The 27,152-nt window shown below is 42.1% G+C and overlaps 1 protein-coding gene across 1 annotated transcript in view; it reads left to right on the top strand.

Moving 5' to 3' along the window:
• The window catches only part of WDFY1 (WD repeat and FYVE domain containing 1), a 256,919-nt gene that overhangs the window by 44,331 nt on the left and 185,436 nt on the right, over positions 1–27,152 (top strand). Inside the window, exons 2-3 of the mRNA XM_085634291.1 lie at positions 7,063–7,130; positions 24,961–25,034. Coding sequence (XP_085490417.1) covers positions 7,063–7,130; positions 24,961–25,034 — 142 coding nt within the window. The remainder of the gene's footprint in view (positions 1–7,062; positions 7,131–24,960; positions 25,035–27,152) is intronic.

Here is a 27,152-nt window from a genome sequence, read left to right as displayed (position 1 = left end):
AGTTAAAAGAGCCTGATGCAAAACCCTTTTTCCAACGATAATTGTTATTTCTGCATGCAATAAGTAGCAGTGTATTTTTTTTTGTGGTTCAATTTTTTATTGAAATTTACAAAAGAATACATATAGTATAATAACTGTTTGCATTATCATACAATAAATATATAAGAAAATTGTTATATATAAGCATATAATAAAACTTTCTGAATAATTAATCATATTATATAATTTAATAAATACATAAACAGATCCATGCAAAAACAAATATTTGACTTTATATTGAGGCCATAAAAGATGGAATTACGGGAAGGGGGGGAGGAGAGAGAAAGGGAAGGCAAAGAAGGGAACACAAAAGAAAACGATAAATGAAAATGTACACAAATATAAGACATAATGCTATATAAAGCTATATAAATATGTTCCTGAGAAAAGAAGACACTCTAGAAAACCAATAAGAATAGAGAAAAGATGAATATAAGGGATAATAATTTCACTTGATGTATAAATGTATATATTAAAAGATACAGAATTATATGTAAGTGTTCTGGTGAGTAGCTATTAAAAACAACAACAAATAGGTAGACACAATATGTATTAAGATTTATTAACCACCAGTAAAGAATGATGAATGAGAATGAAAAGGGATAAGAATTAAATTACTGCGTAGATGGGTCATTAATATTAGCATCGGTATTTAAAGCTAGAAAAGGTGACCATACTCGAAGAAAGAGATCAGATTGATCCTGTATGTTGTATATAATACGTTCGTAGGAAGCTGTTTGAATCATGGCCACCATCCATATTTCTTGTGATGGTGGTTGAGGTGACTTCCATTGCCGTAGTATACAAATGTTGGCTGTAGCTAAGGCTGTGTGTAAGAGTCGGGCTTGTGGTTTAGAGAGTGATTGTGATTGACGTGTATAATGCAGAAGAATGGTAGCATGCGAAAGTGGAGTTTGTAGAGGCATCGTGGAATGTAAGGTTTTACCTATATAATTCCAAAAGGGTTGGATCACTGGACATCCGCAAATGATATGAGAAATGTTACAAGACGTACTATCACATCTCCAGCAGTTTGAATGGGGAAGCAAGCCAGCTTTATGCAGTTTTGTTGGTGACCAGTGCCAATCATGTAAGATCTTGAATAAGCAAAATTTCAATCGTGCTTCACGTGCACCCTTGTTGAGATTGTTAAGAATGTCAGACCATTAATTATCAGTATAAGAGACTGATAATAAGGTTTGCCATTTAGTACGTAAAGTTTGCGATAAGGGTTGAGAAAAAAGATGCAAAGTGAGAGTTTGGTAAAAGCCAGATGTAGCTCCTTTCATCTTACCCCAAGTGTGGAGATATGTTACAATTGGTGAGTTAGGCAAGAGCCATGGTGGAGGTCCTAGACTCCGCCGTAAGGATTGTCGTAACTGGTTGTATTTTGAGACTTGTATATCAGGCAAATGGAATTCTTCCTGCAGTTGGGCAAATGATTTAATATCTCCGTTTGAAAAAAGTTGATCTAAGGTGGAAACACCTGCTGTTTCCCAAATAGGCCAAGATATTGATTGTCTATTAATACGAATTGCAGAATTATTCCATAATGGGGCTTTTCTATGAAGACAAGGATGTGAGCCCAGTAAGCGGTGTGCCCTTTGCCAAGCAGCACGCATAGCCGACAAAATAAGATTAGTGGTGGAGTCTCGGGGACGAAATTCCGAGCCGTATAAAACAGAAAGACCTGCGTTTGTTAATGAAAGGTGGCGTTCAAGATGTACCCACTGTGGTGTATCCGATGAATGTGAAAGCATATATGACATTTGAGAAAGCTGTAATGCCAAAGCATAATGCTCCACTGAGGGTAGACCTATTCCTCCATAGGAGCGATGAGCCTTTAGTTTTGAAGCTGAGACACGGGGTTTGGCAGAGTTCCATATAAAGGATTTTATCTTAGAATCAATTGAACGTAGCGTGGTTAAAGGGATTTGAATAGGAAGCCTCCCTAGGACATAAAGAAAACGGGAAAGAGTAACCATTTTCACGGCTTGAACCCTTCCCCACATTGAGAGACCCAGTGCCTTCCATTTTTCAAAATCACGTTGCATTTGAGCGATGAGGGGATTGAGATTATCCGTAACCATACTCTCTAGGCCTTTGTTCACTAGTATGCCCAAATACTTGAGATGAGAAGATTTCCATTGAAAAGGAAAACCTTGAATGGCCGCTATTGTGGTCCCATTCGAGATGGGCAGTGCTTCGCTTTTGTTCCAATTAATTTTGTACCCAGAAATGGAGGAGAAGTCATCTATTATTTTTAACACAGATGGTAAAGAGATGGAGAGATCTGTGAGTGTAAGGAGAATATCATCTGCGTAGAGATACATTTTGGATTCTCCTGTCGGAAGAGAAATGCCCTTAATATAAGTACATTGTCTTAAGGAGGCAGCCAACGGTTCCATGGCTAGAAGAAAGAGTAACGGGGAGAGGGGGCAACCCTGACGAGTACCTCGATTGATAGAAAATGGATCTGAGATAAAAGTAGCAGTGTATTTACGTCTGGAGCCCGATTCACACTGACTTGTGTTTCAGAAGCACTTTTGAAGTCCCCATAGAAATTGTTGGTGGATAAAGAACTTTGTAAATACACTGCTGTCTAGAGGCAGGATCCAGAGACACTTTGCAAAAGCACATGAAAACAAAAGCATTGAGGTGCCTGACCACCTCTTTAGTATGATCTCTGCCTCATGCTTCAGGGCTCTTCAACAGCAGTGTATCTCAAACGTATTCTTTCCCTTCACCTTGCGGTGTCTTCTTGCTGAATAATCTCAGAACCCTTTCCTAATGATCCGCTGCTGGTCATGAATGTCATATTGCAAGATGGTTTTATCTCACAGGAGCATCTCCTGCCTCAAAAATTAGTTTGTAAGTAATGAGTGAAACATGGGCTTTCCACTTCAACAAATTGCCTATTTGCACCAAAATCATCTTAGCTGATCCCCCACCAAAGATGTCTGGTTTGTCTAAACCCATAGGCCTGGGTGGTGCTGTAATCAGGTTTGCAAAAGAGTCATGGGAATTACTTATCTCATTTTGAGGACAGGACTGTTGAAGAAATAGACACCAGTTGCACAACCAGGGCTTTTCCTACGGCAACAATGCTAACTGCTTCTCTTAAGGGGCTATTCATAAAGGCACTCTACACTTGTCAGTAACGTACACAATAAGTTTACTCTCACACTTTTGAATACCTTTACTACCAATTGGCTGTTCACTATTCACTAGTGTAAAGTTATTCAAAAGTGTAGGCTAACATTTGTCCACCCCAGAAACAGGAAGTGGAGCCAAATTTATGATTGTAAGTTACTTCTGCCAAAAGAAGCAGTAGTAAATCCAGCACCACACATGGCCAACAACTGATACTTCAGCACCCTCCCACAGAGAATAATGAAGGCTTAGATGAATAAAAATGACGGGAAATAAAGTTGAAGTAAATTAACCATGCTAAAACTAGGAATACTCATGATTACCCTACCACAATTTCTATGCCCTCCAAAACACATACCACCCACTCCCACGGACAGTGTTCACTGGACTAGAGGGCGATCTTCGGTCCCTACTGTGGCAAGGACGTCACCCCAAAATAGCATTAAAAACGCTATAGTGCAACCCTTACAACAGTTGGATTGCACTGCTGGATATAGAGGCTTATTATTGCGCTGCACACCTAATTCCCATAAATGAATGGCTACACCGGGCAAGAGATCCCCCTACCTACAGGATGGAAAGGGAATTAATGACGCCTCACACACAACTACATTACCTCTGTGGTGGCAAGAGAACTTCCCAATTATTGCCAGCGACACTTGTTACCCTGGATGCATGGGATAGAGCAACAAGTGTAATGGGGTGGACACACCGGATCACCAAGGCTACACCACTCTGGGAGGGTGGGTGGTTTAAGGAATTGCGTATGTTAAAGGGGTTTGAAGCCTGGGGCCTCTTGTGCATTTATACGATAGGAGACATCTTGGAGAGGGGCAAACTCAAATCCTGGCCCTCAATCAGTTAGGAATATGGGCTACATAAATCCCAATTTATTAAATATGCACAGCTGCGCTAAGCATGGCAGACAGAAGGCATATCGCGCATGGAATTACCTGAATACCCACCACTGGACAGGAGATTGCTACAGGAGGAGCTTATAGCAAAAACGGGTTCTGTCCTGTATAAAACTATAAACAATAAAATGTCGGATAATTTGGGTATATTGCAGGAGAGATGGGAATGGGACATAGGAACCCTGCAGGATATTGACTAGGAGGAGGGCCTAGTGCACCCCAGGGTGGTAGCCATTAAAGCCAGATTGTGCCTCGTCCAATATAAATTCCTGCATAGAATATACTATGGTAGGGAGAAATTAAACAAGTTGGGTAGATCCGAGACACCATATTGTCTTAAGTGCAGTTACGATAAGGATGACTTCTACCACACGATATGGGCTTGCCCTACCATATACGTCTACTGGGAAGCTATCATTGAAGAACCGGGGAGGATGTTGGAAGTATCGCTACTGGTCGACCCTGGTTTTCTTCTCCTGGGGATCCCGAGTGAGGTTGATATTAATAGGGCCCAACTACTATTTGCCATATTAGGTTTGGTAGTGGCCAAGCGTGATGTTGCCAGATGGTGGGGGTGGAGGAGAGTCCCACGACACAGGAATGGAAAAGGAGGATGGATCTCTACATGGCTACCAAACGTACCACATACATGACCAGGGGCTGCCTCAGAAAATTCTATAAAATATGGGGTCGGCGGAGGCACTACTATGGGCTGGATATCAGGGACAGCGCACATGAGTCCACCCCATTGCCTGCTGATGATGCAGACACTGTTGCACCTGGGGGTTTTCACTAGTCGGAAATGCTTTGTGTTGCCTTGGCTTTGGGTCGGGATAAAGAGACAGATTCCATGGAAAGTTACCAAAATGTATTAACTCCACTGAGAAAGACTGGTGTTGATGAGAAGCTGTCCTCAACGACTATGTTACGCAGCTGAAGTTGTTTCAATAACCGTATGTTTTTGTTATCTACCTTACGTCAACAAACAAAAAAATATTTATTTAAAAAAAACTAGGAATACTCGCAATGTAAAAAATTGTGGAGTTACTATTGACGTTGACGGCAGGGTGATTGATGTAAGGTGCATAATTGACAGCCATTGCCAGAAAATATTCTTTAGTGCTTTCGTGCGTTTTTGTCTGCTGTGACAGGTGACATGCGAGTGTGTGACAAACTAAACAAGCATTGGCATAGCCAATAGATCTCGCCTTTGGGACCTTATAAGTGTTTAGCCATGCAACAGTTGCATAACTAAATACTGATAAGGTCCCAAAAGCGAGACCTATTGGCTATGCCAAGCGGCCGTGCTGCCGCGAAAGTGATCGCGATCACGATCAAACTTCAAAGCGGCCGTGCGGCCACGAAAGGGAAAGTATTCGCGGTAAAGTGCGGCGCGCGCCCGCGCACATGCACTGTAGCTCTAGGCTGGCCTGGTAGCACTTTTTGGAGCCCTCTCAATAAGTCTCGCCAGACCAGCGCATGCGCTGGGTCAGGCGAGACCTAAAAACTCTCATCTTGTGTATTGGGAAAGTACTTTTGCTTTTGTATATGACACTAATTGGTGAGTGAATAATTTTAGTTGTAATTTAGAGAACTGATCTGCGCAGAGCGCTGGATTAAAAAGTATTTTCTGGAAGTCGTCGTATTTTACCCCTGACGTAGCTGTGACTTTATAGGAAGTTTAGTAAATGTAACTTTGTCGTATGACAAATTAAATAACCGCACAAACATTAATATCAATATCTATATCAAAAAGTTTAATGTAAAATGTAACAACGGTATGACAGTCCTGAGTAATTTCTGGGAGTGACACTTAATCCCTGAAGCAGTGTTTGTGAATGGGCCCACTGGATTCATAAGAGAAGAAAGATATGTTTATTCTAGGTACACCAGGTTAGAACAGATCCTGAGAATAGTTCAAGGTGCTTGTCAGTATGCTGAATAGCTTGCTGAATTTTTATGCTCCTAATATGGACGATTCGTCCTTTTTCTTCACACTTTGCAAATACTGTTTTTAATACGTCATTCTATTTCTGTTCTGGGCTGGTGATTTTGACTGTGTTGTGTATGGGACAGTTGACACCATCCGAATAGGACACGCATGCAAAGCATTTTTAATAAACGTAGCAGGGCGATGTGTGAACTCGGTATGCTGTTTGATGGGTATAGCATGCTGCTGCCAGGGGATACTCCTTTTCTACCTTTTCCAGCTCTTTCTACAGAGTTGACTATTTTTCTAGTATATGTATGGCATTTCAGAGGAGAAACGCGATATCAAGTATCTTGGAAAGCTCTTTCCTGCTAGTTGAGTAAATTAGTGGCATACTGTGAACTAGAATATCCTCGTGGAACTAGCACCCTGATACTCTGTAACAAGGGTGAGTCTGGTCTTTCTTAGGAGAAAAGCTGCTGTAGTACTTTACAATAAATTAAGGAAGGGGTTCTGGAAAAGGGATGGAGTAGGGTGCAATGGAGGTAGTCATCAGAGGATCTGAATTAGCAACATCACAAGGTGAGAACAGATTATAGTAGCACATGTGGAGAAAGAACAGGTTCCAGCGAGGCAATAGAGTGAAGGTTGGGATAAAATTTAATGGAAGGGTTGATTAAGTGGATGTTAACAGGAAGTGCTCTCTATAGCATTTATCCCTATTATGAGGAGTGTGTGACTTTTTTGTGAGAAGTGATCATTTGGGATCGGGAAGTACATCGGGGTTTAATCTGATGGCTGTATTGGACCATGTCATTTTGCGATTCTAGTTATGTGGCGGTGTAACACTGGTCCAATGTACTGCCTAAGTGCTATTGGAATATAATATGCCTGTCTTATAACAGGATAGAGTCCGAGATAAGAATAAAGTAGATACAAATTGTTGTGTTAAAACGGTAGTCTCAGCAGTTCTTTGCAGTAAAATATAGTGTATGGCAACTAATCTTACCCTTCTATTTCTCACAGGACAGTTAGAATATGGCTGAAAAGAGACAGCGGTCAGTATTGGCCCAGTATCTACCACACAATGTCATGTAAGTTCTTAACATTTGATGTTATGTGTTGAACAAGGATTTTTATGCTGGTAATTTCAGTTTAAATTGAGATTTTGTAACAAACAAAAATGAAGCAATACTATAGTAATTAACTGCACAACTCAATACACGAAGGTGGATAGCGAGTACTGTAGAGATTTGGAATCTATCACTAATGCGATGGTAAGGACTCCTGTCCGCATCCTGGAGTAGATTGGCAGGCTTTTGTCTGATTATCACATTGCCTCAGCCAAATTAATCCTAGTTTAATCAGTCATCACAATGGGTGAGCAGTTATGCTACAAAATGATAATGAGAATTAGAACATTGGAATGTTGGAAGCTCCATTGAAAACAATGGAGCGCTCCGGGCTTATAATGGCTGGTATAAGCCCGGAGCGCCAACATTCCAATGCGTCTTTGTTCACAGCTCTGGCTGTGAACAAAGACTTCAGGGAGCCGGAGGGGATTTGAATCCCCTCGCGCTCCCTGAAGGCTTCGTTTTGTTAGAACATTCTGCCCTCTAGTGGCAGAATGTTCTAATAGCCTAAAGCCCTTCGTAGCAGGGCTATACCGGCTTTTAAAGTCCCGCTGCTGTTGTTAAAGTCCCTCGCCTTCGGCTCGGGCCTTTAACGCTGCTGCGGGCCTTTAACAGCCGGTATAGCCCGCTACGGCGGGCAATAAGGCTATAGTAAATTACGTCTTATACAGTATTTAAACATGCAAATTGGTTAAGGAAAATGTATATTTGGTTGGAGTCCCAAAATTAATTCTTCTGGTTTTCTGTTAGTTGGTCGCATTGTCTTGTAATACCATGCTTCTGTTGTGTCCTACTAACCTTGCTTCCAAGGGGAGAAGGCTAAACAACTGGTAGTCTTCATTTTTAGATTGCAAAGCTTAATGGAGTTATTTAAAGGATATGTTTCAACATCTGTTTTCTCTAGGTATGCAGCAACGGAAACCTACAATAGTCGGTGAAATGTAGGTATCCATGGGTCCACGTTATCTATTCGACCGAGAGTATGTAATGGTCCAAACAAAACAAGCATTTGTTACAATTCATGCCTAAATAATTATTCAGAATAGGATTACATATAGGCATAAATCCTTCTCCAGTGCAAGCAAAAGTTTGATGTTTTTTTTTCTTTCTTTGTTTTTTGCTGTATTTTCATTGTTTCAAGTTGTGCATATTGTCCCAATGAATTTCGGGAAAACCCTTCTTCTGGGGACAAAATAAATACAATACTTCTCACATAGAAACAAAATATCATTAGTATGTACAGTTGACATGTGCAAACTGACATTCAAGATGGCATGGTGGAGCGGGCAGGTATCTGCCTGCACAAATATACTGGCAAATGTTCTTGGGACTCAAAAAGTATGCCTTGAAGTTTGACTGAGAAAAAGTCAAGCATTCAGCAGCGTGCTTCTTCCTTCCCTCCTATCTCACCCTCCCAAAACAACACGCCTATTTTTTTGACAGTGAGATTTCCAAAAATAATCTGCGATTTTGATTTAGGGAGGGACTTTGGGCCATTAACATTGAGCAAAACATGATAGGATTTAAAGGCGTATTTATAAGCAATAAATGGTGAAAGCACTGTCTCCTAATACTTGTCGTAAGGCACAATATTAATGATTTTATGTTTTTGATTTTTATTGAGTTCTTTCAAAAGTTATCAACTGTCTTGTAGGCTGGTAGAAAGTGATCCTAGTGTATTTTTTTATTCCTTTTGAGCCATTGGTTTTGATCTTTAAGTTTGCCCAGCTGACATTTTGGAGCACATAGATGTTCATGGTTTGGATATTGCTCAATAAGTCAGAAAGATTGAAGTGCACTTTTGATTTAATTGGTCATTCTTCGCTGCCGCAAACCTTTCTGCCTTGCAAATACAGGAAGAGGAAATAAGGCTACGTTACTAGTTCCGTGGCACATTAAAGTTTGTGGGAGAATGGTCGTTCTGTGTTAACCATTTTAATATATCTTGCCTCAAAAAAAGTCAGCCATTTCCTGGGTCCATGGTAGTATTATTTGGTTATAGGCAACATAGGCTGTCCTTGTCCGCGGCGCTTTTTATTTGAAAATGTTTGTGTGCCAAGCAGCTGGAAATCACCCACAAAGCTCAAAGTTTAAGATCTAGTTTATCAGGCTGCATAGCATATAAAACATTACCATTGCACTCAATTTAAACAAATCTTAGGGGGAACAATACCTCAATAAAAAACACAGATTTTGTTTTATTTTAAGGGACATACCTTCTGTACCTAAACATAAAGTATGCCCTACAGCTGCTTCTTGCTTTTGTATTTAAAAAAGAAGGTCCATTGTGCTTTCCCAAGTCAGGTCTGGTCAGATATCTTTATGTGGCCAGCATTAGCCATAACAACAGCATGGAATATCATATTTACATTAAGAATATTTAACAGACACAACCTAACACAAATGTATTCAGGTAAATAAAATTAAAATAACATTTTGGATATATTGGCGAGATTGGATGTACCATAGGGCTGTTTAATAAAAAAACAGCATTTATCAATTTTAGGCATACAATTACAATGCAATAAGCCATATAATAAAAACAGTCTTCATAATTAGTAACAATAATACAAACCTAAATGGCTTGGAGACGGGACTTAAAAAACTCTATACACAACATGGAAATAAAAACCTAAGAATACAATTGACAAAGCTGGTTTAACAAAGTTAATTCTTTAATCTCTAGGTGCAATCTAAAAATCTAGGGGGGAGGTCATTAAGATGGCGGGCAGACCACCACTGACAGGCCGTCATTGGCGGTCCGCCTTACATTCTGGGCATCGGTCCAACCGCCAGATGACAATACCGGCTCTTGGAGTGCAGAGGTCGGGGATAGGACCAGCGTCTCTGACAGGATCCAAGATCTCATCTGGGCGGCAATAGGACTCCTATCTCTACAGTGGAGGTGGTGCCTTCGCAGGCACTGCTGTGGGGATCAGGATGTTCCTTTCTGACTGCCTTTTCATGGCGGTCCCACTGCCATGAAAAGGCAGATGGTAAGGGACTTTGGTGGCTCCAAGCAGCGGCCCTCGGGGCACATGCAGTGCCCCCCACTCATCAATGCACCGTGTGCCAGGCACCACAGGGTTCCTGGCATATGGTGCACGGATATGCACAGAATGCCTTTTTCTCCTGTGGCTTGTGCTGCAGCCCTTTTCCTGGGCTGCAGCACAGGCCGCAGGCACTTTACAACTGCCTGCACGGAGGTCTTATCCTAATAGGGCAGGAGTGACCATCTACTCATTGTCGGATGGTCACCTGCCCGATACGATGGCGGTCGGCAGTGTGACCAACCTCCATCATAATGAGGGCCCAAGTTGCAGCAGAACAAATCTTTACAGAAGCTATTTGCTGTAGTACCAATAGCACCTGCCTAGCCCTTGCTACCTTCAAATCATGCAGTATAAGCAGAAGATATTGTTTTCCTAGGCAAAATATGGCATTTGTAAATAATTATAAAGTACAAGGTGCGGTAGGTGGCACTTTGAACACACGGACATACAGGCAAATTCTCAAACCAGGTGCCACATTTGGGAAGCGCAACCAGAAAGTGCACAGTATTTAATCTGAAGCGCAATGGATAAAATCTTTAATGTGAGTTATTAATCGTCAAGAGATAAGGTGCTGCTCTGCTCTCCAACAATATGTCAACATGATGCTACACTAGCAGTTTACTTGCTTCCTGACTTAATCAACGATCTTCAAGTCAGAAAGCAAGTAAACCTCACTGCTTAATTTCTTATAAATGCAGTTTTATCTGGATTACTAAAAAGTTCTAGGAGCTCCAAAGACTGGAAAGTGTTTTTGATATACATTAACCAGGAGACACAGAAAGCCCTATCCATATGTAAACAATCTTTTTTAATCGGTTGGGTGACTCGCCGCTCAGGCTTTCCCCACTCAGAGACTCACAGCAAATCTCAATGCAAATCCATCAAAAAGCATAACAATGGCACCTTCACTCTCATCGCAGTCATAATCAGCTAAGGTTTTGAGTGATTGACTATTTCAAAAGCCCACGTCAGGTTCATAAATGACAAATGCATGGCGGTACCCTTAGTTTAAGTATATCTAACAGTAGGTAATAAGGTACAGATTAAGCGATTGTTCAACTCTGTCCAAGCCATATCGAAAACCAATCTGTACATCTAGTAAAATAGACTTCTGTTCGACCCATGTTTCCAGTTTTGCCAAAAGAGCTTTCCCTAGGACCTTGATTGTGGAGACTAGGAAGGATATTGGCCAATAACAGCAAGGAGCATTCCTTTTGCCCTTTTTAAAGATTGGCACAATCATGGCCTTCAACCATCTTGCTTGGAGAGGATGGTGAAAAGAGGCCCTAAAAACGTTAGCTATGATTCGGCCCCTTGAATCCGTATTATTTTTAAACTGTGATCTCGGAGCAGCTTGATTTGTCACAACTAAAGGAGATTTTGAATTCAGATTTAGTTTAATGGACAGCAGGTTGTGGTCACTGTATCAGCTGGGTAAAATATTAAAATTAGATTTGCATGAGGAAATTACATCAGAGACTAATATAAAATCAATGGTGCTACATGCTCCTCCACCCGTAATTAAGTGTAATAAAGTATTCCCCTTAGGGCAATTTACAGAAGCAAGTACAAGGTTATACTTCATCAGTACATATTTAAGAGCCTCACCATAAAGATGGTGAGCAAACTGCTTAAGGCCCATGTCATGTGTATGTGTCAACCCACAGACGTCTGGTGGCGGTAGAGTACACACTAGGCAATTAAAATCTCCTACCCATTTACTATCCCCCAGCCAATTGCTATTTACAAAAATGTGTCCAATTCATCCTCTAATGTATTAATTATAACTGGATTACTTTTAGGATTGAAGTTGTTATAGTAAAAATTAATTAATGAAATGTTTTTTTAAATCTGGGATTTGACTACTCAACGCCTGATAGTAAGGCGTTGAGACAATAAGTCTTGTCTTAGTAATTGTGCTGTTAACGGATAGTGAAATGGATAGGCCCCCCTTGACTCTCCATAATGTGACCGGTCAGCTGAACTGTAAAACGAACAAAAACCATCAAGAAAAAAAAGGATCAATTGGCTAAGTTTCCTGACAGCAGACAATATCAACTTGAGAAATTAATAGGAACCAGTCCATTTTAAATACCTGCAATATTATAGGATACTTATTGAATACTGTTGCCATTAGAGATCTTTGGGTGCTTTAAGCTACTCTCAAATTTAGATGTTTAGTCTGTAATTTCTACACTAGGAGTAAAGTGCTTTTGTCCTGGCCACCTACCACCAAGAACATGACAGCCTATCAGCATCAGGGAGTCAGTCAATCTCTTCCAAAGTTTCAAGTGGGGAGAAACTGTTGCTTGTATCCATAATAAACATAGGTACCGAGTGTTAGCTAATACCAACCCCTACAGTTTCCTTCCTGTGAGTTATAGGGTCTTCAGGTCTGTAGAAAAAGCCTAGTGGTAGTGCTCAGATGCTGCCTATTTGGCAGAGTTCTTGATTCAAAATGTATAGGATATTTATAACAATGCCAAGGGTCTTAAAATCACTACCACATAATTCCTGTGCAGTTTGTAGACCTCCGTTCCACCTATGCCACTCTCTTGACCATAATAACTTCATTAACTAAATCAAAAGATTTCCCAAGAGCCTCCTCCTCTAGGGTACAACTTTGTTTCTTAAATCTCCCTGTTCTTCTCTCTGTGATTGTCGTAGAGATGGCACATTCATTAAGATAATACCATAAGATGTGGAGGCTAGGGGTAATTGCAGTCAATCCCACGGGCGCCATGTCAAAGGACGATTTTGACAAAGTTTTGGGGACAGAATTAGCACTAATGGCTTGCCCCTCAAGACTGGACTTGGAGGTAGCTTTCGCAACAACCCTTTCTACTGGATTCATCCCTTCCCATGTCGCACTAATAATCTCTCTGGCCAAGTTGTTAGAGAATTATTGCTGAACCATGGCTTCTGTAGATAGGTGACTGAGAGGCTGATCAATGCCTATCAGAAGGGCCCTAGCTGTCTCTGCCTGGTTTTGAAAGTTATTAGACAGCAATGGCGCCACCTTGGTCATTCTATCTAGCACCATACTTTTCATTTTCTGTTAGCCTGTTGCATTGTATTCAAATCAGTCGACCTAATAGATCTGGAAGCGTTCATCACCCCCATATCGAAGCAATCTCAGGATGCAGTCATTTGCTTTGTTGCTGATTTTTTTATTTTTTATATTTATTATGTAGGGAGCTGAGATAACGTCTGGGACGTTGATGAAAGAGTCATTAATTTTGCACGGATTAAAAGCTGTATAGTTTGATGTGTCATTAGCAATGGATGCACCCTTCTGGCAAGGCAGCAACTCAGCCAGATTAGCAGTAACCACACTGTCAACATCCCTATAAAGAAAGCCAGATTGACACAATGCCTCCAATCTCCCTTGAACTAAACTAATCTCTGAAATGACGGTCCCCACCGCTCTGGTGAGATAGTGCTAGAGGCTACTGTTTTATCCCTCACCTCTCCCTCCCACAGAGTTAGACATTTTCCTCTTGCCCATTTGAGAATAGCACCTCAACAAATTATTAGCTCAAGCATACGATGAAAACAGAGTACACATTTTCCAGCACATGCAAGCAAGAGGTGTGTCCCAGCCCAGTCAAATAAAAAAAACTTTATTTGTCATAGAATGCCATAAAAGTGCATGATAAAATCAAAAGCGATCACAGAAACAAATTAAAATTTAATCTCATTTTAAGATCAACAAAGTAGTTTAAAACTCTTAAAAGACCACGCATATCGTAAAAAAACTGGCAGCTCTGAGCAATATGTACTATATCAGACATAATACCTAAATATCTAAAAACAGTTAAGATCAATACTGCCTCCTAATACTCAATGCAGTTCTAATAAAATCAATAACCACAGTACTTTTTTCAGTCGAGTCCACCTGGTGCAGGTATTGGAAACCCTACCTGTGTGACAAAAAATTGGCAGAATCGGAAAAAGAAAACAAATACGAGCAGACTTAAACAATGAACAAAACCTCATTAAGTGAATATGGGATTGAACAGAACAATTGTCACAAGGACAACGGGGAAAGTTGTCAGCCCGTGTGCCTTGTTGCGGAAACGCAAAGAAGAAATGTAAAAAGCTCAAACTAAACCTAGTGTGGTAAAATCAAAATTGACTGTTTTCTACAAAAAATAAAAGAGACTCCAGCTTGAACGCAGGATCTAGTAAAAAATATCTCAAACGAAAACATCCTTAGAATGTCAGCTGTACAAGAGCCCTGAGCTTTTGTAGCTGAGACTATGAGCTCTGGACTATTATGTATTTCGGGTAGTTACAAGGATAAGCAGGCATTCTTGATATTGCATAGCCTGGGAATCTCATCCCCTTTTCCAGTGCCATACTATCTAAAATAATGCTTTTCATGACCAATATCACTCGATTGTCATATCTTCACACATAACAAAAGAGGGGCAAGTCCAAGAAGATCTTCAAGATTGGGCAATCCAACCTCTGAGTGGCAAAAAAAAGGTGGCTGTGACTACGGGAACTGACAGTAATCTGTTGAGGAAGCTATTTTGTATTTTCTGAAGATTATCGATGCCTCAATTCCCCCACACTCCTGCTCCATAGGACACCACAGAAATACATTTTAATTTAAACAGCATCATTCCTTTATGGCTTTGTGCCCCAGAGTACAGGCAGAAAGAAAAATCCCTTTAATAGCTCTAGAAAACAGTAGGCCTCTCTGTGTCAAAAGAGGTGCCCACTTAAGTTTAGAATCGAAGGGTATCCCTAAGTAGTTAAAAATGTCAACCTTTCGGACTAGCCATCCTTTTATATAAAACATTCTTGATTGTGTCCTTTTGGGCCCACGGGTTAAAATAAAAGACTTGGGCTCTTTGACCTTCAAATCAAGGGCACTCATTTCTATGAATCCACCCAGCAACCGTTGGAGGCCATTAACAGTCCTAGCTAAGAATACCACGTCATCAGCATAGAGAAGCATTGGGATATAACGATTTCCCACCCGTGGTATGTCTATCTTCTTTTTCAGAAGACGACCCTCAAGGCAGTTTATCTAAATTAAAAACAAAGAAAGGGCTATAATACAGCCATGAAGTGCACCCTTTTGACATTTTTAAGCAAGGTAAGATCCCCAATTGGGCAATAACAAATCTTCACAGAGGTGTCCCAATGAAGTCTGCCAAACAGTAAAACCAATGGTTTTTCCACCCCTACAACTTCCAGCATGTTCCATAATTTGGACCTGTTAACAGTATCAAATACACTTGATAGGTCCATGAAAGCTAAGTACTAAGCAGACTTTTTAAGATAGACTTATGTTCCTATTAAAAGAGAAAGGTTTAGACACAGTTGGGTCTACCCAATTTCTGGCGGAGATGTTAAACTCAACGGAACAGAACCCATCCCTACTGCCAGTTTAGACCAGGTTCCAAAAGGAGGATTGGTCTCCTTGTCTGACAGCAGCTACTAGACTCGTCCACTTTCCCCACTCCCTTTTGGCAATGGGTGTGGTCTTCCTATAGAAACATCTGTACGCCAAGATCAGGGCTCTTGTCTTGTTTTTTTTATTGCCTCAACCAAGCTAGCCTTGGCGACTCTGCAGTGTTTATTGTACCAGGGTCGTGGGCTCTTCCTCATCTGTTTTCCTATTCACAATCTAGAATAAATTCCTTAAGTTTTGGACCAGCCCATTATGCAGCACTGAAATTGTCACCAAGGGCGTGCTGGAATCCCCTACCTAATCCGGGAATGACAGTCCTCCTTACCACCAACAAACTGACTATAAATCTCAGTGATGGACTCCTGCAAGTGCTCCATGCTACTCCATTTGACCCTACGTCTGTTAGTGGTAATTTTTAGTCTCCTGTCGAATGGTTCCCCTTGATTGTCCAATTGGGCATCTGTAATTGCCATCAATTTAAGGACTAGAGCAGGGATACTCAAAGTACATCCTGGGGCCCTACTAACCTTCAGTTGTGGCCTCCTGGTGAACTGCAGCACTTGGCACTTGACAGAGCAAGAACATTCAGAAAACTGCGAAACAAATGGGCATACTTTATTTGCACGTTAATTAAAGTAACGGTAAAGAAAAAAAGGTGTCCCAGATAACTTATCTTTAGGAGCACCTTTAGTTTTAAAGACATCTTTCACTAAACATGTAAAATCATGATACACTTTTATTGAAGTTTGCAGAGTTTATTTTATTAACATGCATGAGCGTTTTACCTTAGTAGATCAGATTGTATCACTGCATTGAGAGGCATTTATTAGCAGTGATGTTTTTTAAACATGATCTTGAAAACATTCATGCCGCCCCCATTCTGAAAACAATTCTGTTAGTGAACCAAGAGGCAATTCACTTGTCAGGTGCACCGTTTGTGTAGCCATGGTTGTTATATAATTGGAACACCATTATAGTTTATTAAATAAAAGACCAGAGAAGGTTTTGTACAGCACACATCCTGACCACGTTTATTTTAAGGGGCTCTCATATTTGATAATGAAGAAATAGGAGGCAAAGTGAAATTAAGCAATTGCCTAAGATCACATAAATTCATCAAGTGGGTAAGCCAGGACTAATATCAAGTTTTCTGGTTTCACATTTTGCAGTTCAGCCACCAGATGAGTATCTTTTTACCTCTCACTTTTTACTTTAGAAGTTAATGGTTTGAGTTAAATTTTTGGTGCATGAGAATAGAGCATTGATGGCAGACAGAAGTCACGTGAAGGCTTTTTTGTTGCCCACACCATGCATCTGCTTCACGCCCCCCTCATTCACCTTTCTTCACTTTGACCCTCGCATTGCTGGCATCGATGCGGTCCTCGGACATTCCACAGACAGTACTCTGCGGCTCCTGGGGAAATGTTTGCGAGTGCCCAGGGACTAGAGCATTGTGGTTGCTGTCTTGGATACGAATTATCATCATATCAACCATGCGCGGCCCACAATGTAATGTCTCACAAAATATAATCAGACTGGTATGGTTATTGCAGTTGAATGTATGCGGCCAGCCTATGGGAACTGGTTCTATGATTGCAGGTACGCATTCCCTGGTTCAGTGTGAGTGCTTTAATCAGCACTGCAATAGGTGTCCATTTCTTAATAGGAGGGATCTCCAGTTCTGGAATGTTACATGCAGCCTCCTCAGATACCCAAGAGTACTTGGGTATCTGCACTCAAAGGTTCAAATTGACATTTAAAGTCCCCTCCGAACATTTTCCTTGCATTGGGTAGCAAGGTAGACAGATGTGCATTTAGTTGATCTAATACAATGGATTCCTTTTTGTGCCCAGTAGATATACATTATAGATGAAGTAGGTTACGCCCTTGGGGACAGATATAGTAACACATAGTAGATCAGGGAAATCCACCACAACCTGCTTTGGCACACTCATAAGAGTGGATCGCACCCAAGTTGGTACAGGTTCCTTAGGGAAGTTTACAAAACCTGAGCGGTGAAGAGGTTGCAAAGACCAAGTCTCTTGAAAGTGAAGGAGATTATGTTGGGATGCAATTTTCCCACGAGCTGGACTTCACAGCGTTGGCTGTAGAGCGTGGCCACCACCTTCCATCAGATGTTCAATCTACACCTGCTAGCTAATCAAACCGACATGGAGTAGGTATCACCTGGTCTTGTCTGATTGGAACAAATGGGACTAGTAAAGGTAGAGTGCACTGCTTCTGCGAGTGCTGCTGAATGGGAGAATTCTGGCAGATGGATGGGTGGTAAAAAAAAAAACGCCTACAGGTAGGGGCTCAATTTGTGTCCCTATTATGGGATTACTTGCATGGCTGAATAACACGCCTTGGGCAGCGCTGGTAATCTAAAGTTAATAATGACGCAGTTCCCACCTCAATCAATCCTTCGAGGCCCAATCCAGGACACTCTTCCAGTGAATAGTATATTATTAGCCTGAGAGAGGGGAAGACCTATACACCATACAAGCCCACCTACAGTCTTGTTATAGAGCTCCTTGAGTGACTCGCCCTGCCCTGCCCTCAGCTGTGGAATTTCAGTTAGAACTGCTAAATGTGGACAGGATGCCACGGTAAATTTACCACTTGTAAGCTACAGTTCCCCTGTGGTCAATTCAAACCAGGTGTACCAGTGGAAGATGAACCCTCAGTGCTGTGTATCCTTACTACAAGCATGCTCTCTCTGGGCCTGGTGGTGAGTTGTTTGAATCAGTGCCTGCTCCAGGCCACCACTGATTGTGCCACGGTGGGTCACTAAATATTCTAATCACTGCCAAATGGAGCCAATTGGCCACACTTATTGGGGCACTCCTTGTTTATAGCTCCCTGCATTATTCCACAATCCTTTAGGGCAAGGGAATTATCTATCGCAGGCAAAGCCTGCACCTGATTGGCCTTTTCCATGGCTATCAAGCAGGCGCACAATGGGGAAGGTTGTTCCAGGAGTAAATATTTGATTTTACACAAGTAATCCTCCATTCATTGCTAAACCTATATAGGTTTGGGTGTGGGATCAACACCACCGGTCCTTGTGGTTAATATGCTGGAAATCTGTTTGCTGGTGTGCAGAATACTAGATTGAGTGCGGCTAGTTGCCTCTAGTTTGAATGGCCTTTGAGCTGCCTAGGTCTCTTAGCACTTCCTGAGGATTTAAGAGTCCTATTTGTGATTCGCTTTGAAACATTTGTCGATTCATTATCAAACATACTCGTGAAAGGGCTGAGCACAATAAGATGTAGACTTTAGCATACATTGGGGAGAAGTAGGTAGCTCTGGGCCCAGCTCTGGGAGAGTTCCAGATTGCAAAGACAATCTCCGTTTGGTAAGGTCGATTTCTTGACTGATAACCCCCATGGCCCTTTGCAGCATCTTGTCAATAGCGGTAGTTTTTGGCGATTGCAGATGAGTAGTGAGGGTATCAGTACCTTTCCGCATTACCCATTTTGGCTTAAGGGGGTTCCACAAACACCACTGTAGCCCAACAACTATTTGAAAACAATTAAAATCAATAAAATTAGGAATCCTATAAATCTGTGTGAAAGGAAACGGAAAAGGAAAATAAAAAAACGTCAAATAGGGTCCTAGACCATTTCGCCTGCACTCAATTTATTGTGCTAACTAATCTCACTAAGTTCCAAGTGAAGGAAGGCAAACAAACGTCCCATCCAGTCTTTTTCAGGTGTTATCAAAGCGGGAAGCAAATCCTTGTTGCACGCCCCACCTGACTCTTTTAAGTCCCTGTGAGCTAGCAGACAGAGTCCGCATAGGGGCCGGAAGTAAAACAAAAAGTGGGACAGCGACCAAGACAGATGAGCAGACAAGCAGGATCCCAATAGTCTGCCTCCAGGAGCCCCTGAGCACACTGGGACATGCAGTCCCTTCAGTCTTTGCTGTTAAACAACCCCTTGGTCACTAAGCCCAACCCAGCCTCAGTCGGGCTCTGACGTACATAGATGAGCTCGCTCTTGGCCCGGTCTTTGCCTGGACGCACGCCTGGGCCTGTCCTGCACCAAGAGTAGCCCCCAATCAATTTTTGCAGCATGCGCCGAGCTTGCCCCGCCTCCAAAGTGCTGATGCAGTATGGACTATATAGTCCTTGCCCTTAACGTCTTAGAGTAGCCTCCCGAGCCGCAGGGAGCCCAAATCAATGTATGTGTCCTGGACGGAGCTTACCCACCTCAAATGTGATGCAGTGTAGACTATGTAGTCCCTAGTCTGGTACCCTGGCATCTTAGAATAGCATATGTAGTAATATGCAATTAACATACCAAAAATAAAAACACCTCTCAAGAATCAGGGCTGACAGGTTATGGTCAGGAGCCAGCAGAGACTTTATAAAGGCAATGGCATCTGCAGGGTTCTTATCCTCTTCCTGACCAGTGGACATGTGCAGGGGATCAGTGGCCTGTAGAGCAGATGAATGGACTCTAGCATTTTATTCCTAACACCAATTTTTCCGCCCTTGGGCAGAAAAACCCAATTTGGCAACCTAGGGTGGAAACCACTAATGACGACGTGCCCTGAGATTCAACAAGCGCCTTTCTCCAGAAAACAAGGGACCCTAAAACTTTGCAGCAAAACCCCAACTGATTTTCCCTTATACAACAGATGAACTCATTGCTTTCCAGAGTCACTTTGGAATGCAGATGTAATGAAGGGTGCATAACATTCTTCCTAATTTCCACCTTTAGTGTACCGGCTAAAAATAGGTGTAAATGACCTCATCTACCATTATTCTCTATAATTCTTTAAAATGGTCAAGGCCCTTTCATCCAGGGTTAGTATCAGTTCTGAATCTCATTATGAACCAGATTCCTGTAACTGAAGGGAGGGTTCAAGACTGCAGGCTGACGCAGACCATTTCGCACATGATAGAGCAAGCCAGCATGTCTGAAGTGGGCTATTGTTGGAAGAGGCTTGAGATTGAGGAGGAGACTGGTACACACATAACTATTCTATCTCTCTCTCTCTCTCTCTCTCTCTCTCTCTCTCTCTCTCTCTCTCTCTCTCTCTCTCTCTCTCTCTCTCTCACACTTTCTCTCTCTCTCTCTCTCTCTCTCTCTCACTCACTCACTCACTCACTCACTCACTCACTCACTCACTCACTCACTCACTCACTCACTCACTCACTCACTCACTCACTCACTCACTCACTCTCTCACTCTCTCACTCTCTCACTCTCTCACTCTCTCACTCTCTCACTCTCTCACTCTCTCTCTCTCTCTCTCTCTCACTCTCTCTCTCACTCTCTCTCTCCCCTTCACAGTAACAATATTAAACACAGGATGCCTCCAAATGGAGTTGGAGCCCTGCAGAACTTCACTCTGCATTCAGTTGTGCATTGGTGGGTCGGCACTGCTAGATATTTAATTAACTGGTGTATTCCCTCGATCGATGAAGGAAGCACTTATCATGATGGGTCAGATGCCTAATAAGCACAGACAAGATTACAAGACATGTAGATCATTAACTATGCTGAACAGAGAAAGCAAAGAAGGGCTTGGCGGAAAAACTGGTGACAGATATTGTGCATAGTATATAAGGAACAGTATGTCTTTATGCCACATAAGAAAACTATCTGTAACGTGACACATTTGGCACATGATATCAAGAAAATATTGGATTGTGACCGTGAACTTCAGTGCCTTTTTAGCTGCGAAAAAGGAATTTGAGGCAGGTTGCTGGTTGTATTTCTTTCAAGTATTGAAGCGAATGAACATTGACCGAAGTTCACCGGGTAGATTAAGCTTTTGAACACGATCCCATGGTGAGAGCAAAGTCTAGTGACACAGTTGCGAAGAACTGGGCACTGGAAATGGGTACCTATCAATACTTCCCACTGTTGTCCCTCCTTCTCACCATGGAACCTGACTCGTTGCAGTGCCAGCTGCCAGCATTCTGTGGGTAAGGGGTATAGGTAGTATTGACACTACTGAGCAAGTGGCCTTATTATATGCAGGCCATATATTGGTGCACTAGAGAGGGACCCAGCAGTGGCAGTGGATGGGTTTATGAAAAATAAAGATTGTTTTGTTTGCATATTGAGCCTAAGGATAAACCGGGACAAATCTGTTGTGTTCACTCCCCTTGGCCTCCCTCCATCCAGCACTGAATCCCAGCTTACCTGACATCCGACGCACATGGGCAACTGGCACCTTTATTTACGCATACAAGTAGCTCACCCTGCAAAACAATGGTACATGCACAATGTGGACAAACTCGCCATCAGAAAATAACTGTTGTTCGTGTTTACACTGCCCCTCTTGGTTTCATGGCGAGTTGTAGGGCTAAATTGATCGTCTTGATCCGCTACCTTCATTTGTTTCAGTGCTGCATGCACCCCAATTTTATATCTGTATTTAAAGACTTAGATGCTATATTGTACACTTTGACATTGTTCTGTAATAGGTGTAAGGTCGAGCTGGACTTGGTCAAACTAATAGTTGAACAGTAGGACATGAAAGTGCTGAATATGCAGGGCTTTCTTTTCCGTAGCACAATTACAGTTTGTCATGGGTTGATTCACAGAGTAGTAGAATCGAAATGAGAACTCTTTGTATATGCCAGACTGTCTCCTAACTTGCTGAAGCGCCTTTAATCCCAGACAGTGGGCTCGTCAACCACCCCAAATGTAGATGGCTTGCTTATGATGTAATGGAAGCAAGTGGCTTTGATGAATATGGTTGGAGTACATTATGCCTCTGTGACCCTGCTATGGCAACTCGCAATGTTTGGCGAGACTGCAAGGGTTAGGGACATGTCATGCTTGTATATGAAAGATGTGCAACTTTGGGCGACCATCTTAATATGGATATATTGGTGGGGTTGAGACAATTTTTGCAGGATAGCAGACCTCTGAAGACAGCCTGAAACTCCAGGCCCTCATTCCCTCTGATGCTACCAGAATATAACATTCTGTTTGCTGTGCCAGGCTTCCCCTCTTAAAGTATGACAATGCTGTTGCTATTACAGCTGACCAAAAACCAGCAGTATTCAAGAGAAATGTATATTGTTACCAAATGCAAGCGGTAGCTACCAGAGCAGCAGATGTTGTCACAGAAGTAATAGGATGCTGCCAGATGTCACAGTGGCCACCAAATGCTGGGTGCATCCTATATCTTCAATGGCTGACGTGGATGCCCTGAAGTAGCCAGGGTTGGAACCCATGGGAGATGGGTGGCACTGGATTTTGGAGATGCAGACTTAGCTTCTTGAATTGTGAACCTTATGCCAGAGATGTCTACCAGAAGCCAGTGGTGGCCATAATATGACTTGGTTGGAAATTGCATGTAGGGTAGCCTCCTAATACCTTACATTGCTAGAGGATGACATGAATGCTTGAACAAAACTGTAGATGACAACCAGTTGAAAGGGAGTCCAACTTATGCCAGGCATTCCTACTTGGCGCTAGTGGTGCTTTTATGTTGAGAATACTCCTCATTATACCACTGTTGCTCAGAATGTGCTTATTCTGGGATGGCTACAGGTATGCCATTGATGCTCCCAGTTATGCCAGATTTGTCATTATTATTCTTGGGATGTCCAGCATTGTGCATGAGATGGCCACAGTTATGCCAGATAATGTCAGATTTGGCCACCTTTCTCTCTGGGATGGTCACAGTTGTGCCAAGAAGTGCAGCATTTAGCAGGAAGCTGAAGGGTTGCCTGAACACTCATATTCTCTGAGCCACACATGCAATGCATCCTCACACTCTCAGTACATTCCCCAGGCTCCTTTCCTCACATACCTTGCTGGCTGTTCGAGCTGCTTCTTTTAGCTGGAACCTGCTTGCCTGCTTCTCTATTTCCAACGGAATGCGATGCGGTGCTGGACAGTTGTCAATGCCTAGTTGCTGAGCCTGCATACTCAGCACTGGGTCTGTATGTAGGCTCAAAGCTTCCATGCAGTGAAGGTCCAGGGCCTGCAGTGACTCTAGAGGTGATAGGGGCTGGGGAAAGAGCACAGGAAAAGTAGAAAGCAGAGAAAGGTGTCACCATCTCATTGTCCATTTCTCCTTTTGGTCTTACTTCCTATTGTCATTAATGGATGAAGTCTGATAGAAGCAGAGAATCCTATAGAAGGTGGAACACCAGCATCATCATCCCAGTGCCCACTTTCATCTGATGGTTTCTCCTGTCTGTTAGGCTTCAGCCCTCCAACAGGGTGAGAAGATGGCGAACATGAGAGCTGTGGCAAAGGAGCTGGAATGGTGCTCCTTTCTTTTAGGTTGTGTATTAACAAATTGTTTATCAGAACAAATTTTAATCATATATTTACGTTTATGGAAGTCAAAGAACAAATGATCTTCTCATCTGCCCAATAAGGTCGGGGGGGGGGGGGGAGTGTAGGGTGTGTGTGTGTGGGTGTGTGTGTGTGCGTGCGTGCGTGTGTGCGTGTGTGTGTGTGTGTGTGTGTGTGTGTGTGTAAACATACACAACCAAAAAACATTTGGTTTCATACGAAAGTTTATTGTTTCAAAGATAGTTAATTTCACCATAGAAACAGTTTGACATGAGAAAGGTGCTTTGTGTGCAGTGTGTAAAAGTGCTTCTGCAATAAAGCGCATGTGAAATACAAACAAGAAGTTTGACAATTTTGTGTTGTTTATCTCTCCAGTCTGTTATTGAATGCTTGAAGCTGGTCACAAATACAGTTGTTTAATACCAGGCCATGTATATGATACAGACAGCGATGTTCGTTGAAGTATTGAGCCCAGAGAAATCGGTGTAAGTCTTTAATCAAACCAGAGTCTTTCTCCAGACAGTGAGTAAAGGCACTCTATGATTGGGCAACAGGAATTTAAATTACTTATATGTGTACCAGTGGTTATTGTATGAGTTGAAAAGGTAAGATGAGCATTTGCCTAATTTCAGTGGTGAAACTGTTCATGGGTCCCAAGGGATGACCTTAACTCTGTCAGAAACATTGTATTCTTATTGTTAACAGAATGAAAAAGTATACAGGAGAAAGAACTTGCCAAATCACATCTTTATCGGATACTCCGAAAAAACGGCTCTGATGGGAAGCCTATCAAGCAGAATAATATTGAGATGCATCATTCCTTTTAGGTTTTCGACAGCAATACACAATGCTTCTTGTTTTTACATGCCAAGGTCAACAATTGGTGCACAAAGTTGGAGTCTATATTTTTCAATTGTATTACAATGGTCTCATGATCTTATTGTGTAATGGTTATGTTACAAACCAAATAAAAATGTATCACACTGAAAGCATTTTAACGCAAGTCTCTTGTTTGTACGCTTCTTTCCACAGCACCTTGTTCTGCGATGACCTACCATCATGAGAGTAGACGATTATTTGTGGGCCAGGATAATGGTGCAGTAATGGTGAGTGGCAATACATTTCCAGGAGAAGGGCTATTTTGTTGATTTTTAGATTTGTGTGACTTGATCCACTGAACATAATGAATGTCTTTGATTACTAAAAATGGATGTAAGATTACCACGAGGCTGGGAAATACTAAGCAAACCAGACAACAGTCTTTAACCCGTTCCGTGCTCATGACGGAACCACGCCGTCATGAGCCACGGGCGCCGTGTGCTCATGACGGAGTGGTTCTGTCATGCTGCGGCCGTTGGTGGCCGCTCCGCCCACGCGGCGCTAATTCCCCGCCTGTGCGGGCGATTAGCGCAGTGGGCGGAGTCATGACAGAACCACTCCGTCATGAGCACAGCTCAACCGTGACTCATGACGGAGTGGCTCCGTCATGAGCACAGCGCCACCACACTGCCCCCAAACCCCCCCCAGCGCTGCGGCGGAATTCCTGCCGCAGCCAAGGGGTTAAAAATAACTTGTAAAACTATGTTTTTCTCAAACCTTACTCCGTGGTTAAATTGTCCGTCATTATCCCAACCACAGTACAAGTAGTGTGCATCGAGTGTTTACTTTGCAAGATGGGAGGCATACCTCAAATACTATCTGGAGCATTGTTGTTATGACAAACCTCTCTGCACATATACAACTCTATCAGAAGTGCTTGCAGTAGAGGTGAAGATTCCTTCCGGAAACACAATGGCCAGTACCCAATTATTCTGCTTAGCTAGGACTGTTTGGTATGCCCTTAAACTTCTGAAGTTGATGTCATATACAGAATTGCTGATGGCTGTGATGGCCAGGAAAAATTCAGGTTGAAGTAAACATACGTGGGTTACACAATCTGTTTTAGCCTAGTTTAATGAATACCGTTTTGTTATGGTGGCTTTCATGTCAAATTTAATCAGTTTCTTTAGGTATTAACACTTTAATAACATTTACCACGTCAATAGTGGCAAATGACAGTCCATTTCATGGCATAAACTTTTTTCAGTTTTTCCAGATATTTGGAAATGCCTAAAGAGGAGCAATTAGGGCCAGAGTCATAGTTTGGTGGACAAGATATTCCGTCAAAATGTGGCGAATATCTACTGTGCCACATTGTAAGAACCATAGGCTATAATGCACTTGTAAATCCGTGGATAGGACATATACCATGTTTGTGCAAGAGCAGGCCATCCCCAAAACTCTAAATAAGGCCCTTAATCTTTTTGTACATGATATCTCTTAGTTAGCATATTTTAATATTTTAAAAATGTGTTTTCTTGTGGTGGGTTAAAAATGGGATACGTCCTGCCTGAATATATGACGTTACACCGCAAGCAAATACCACGCGGTACGTTACAATGCGGACGTTACATCGTCCGCGTTGTTATCACGCATGGCATTACATCACAAGTCGTTTCTAGATGGCGCGCTGGACTTAGGAATTGTATAAATTACTATTCCTACTCCAGTTAGCGCAACAGCAGGGAATGTGTTGGACTTAAAAGCCAACACATTCCCTGGTGTTGCACGCCATCTAGCTCAAGTCATAGAAACGAGTTGCGATGTAATGCCATGCGTGGTAACAACGCGGACGATGTAACGTCTGCGTTGTTATCAACCCGCGCGGTATGACCAGCGTTGTAAACGCTGTCTCCCATCCTGCCTACCAGAAATGTCAGCCTTTGATCCGGTATTGATGAACTGTGATCCGGTCATGGTCAATTATCAATTATTGCTATTGATTAAAAAAGATATAAATCTGTCATTTTTGCCAACCCTAGCGATTCCCACATCTGGAAATGGCAGAAAATGGTGATTGTGCATTGTACTGAAAAATGCATGGGAGATGATTTGTCCCCTTGAGTGTTTATTGGTTTTCATTAAAGCCATGCATTTTCTGACACCGCTCATCTCAAAGTCATTTAATGGAATGCCTGTTCTTTAACATCTATTAGGACAACTTCTGTTTGGAGGCACAGGCTTCCACCACATCCTAATTATAATATATGTGGTGAATCTACATTTTGGATTAAGTTCTTTTAGCACTCATGTAAGGGACTGAGTCAGATATCTTGGCAAAGCACATTTCTTCTTGAGTGTTTTGGAGCACAAAAGAGCCTTGATGTCCATTTCTTCCTTAGCTC

The sequence above is a fragment of the Triturus cristatus genome, chromosome 11, assembly GCF_964204655.1.
Source record: "Triturus cristatus chromosome 11, aTriCri1.1, whole genome shotgun sequence".
NCBI lineage: Eukaryota > Metazoa > Chordata > Amphibia > Caudata > Salamandridae > Triturus > Triturus cristatus.
The sequence above is the reverse complement of the archived record's forward strand: the minus strand, read 5'-3'. Positions and strand labels throughout refer to the sequence as shown.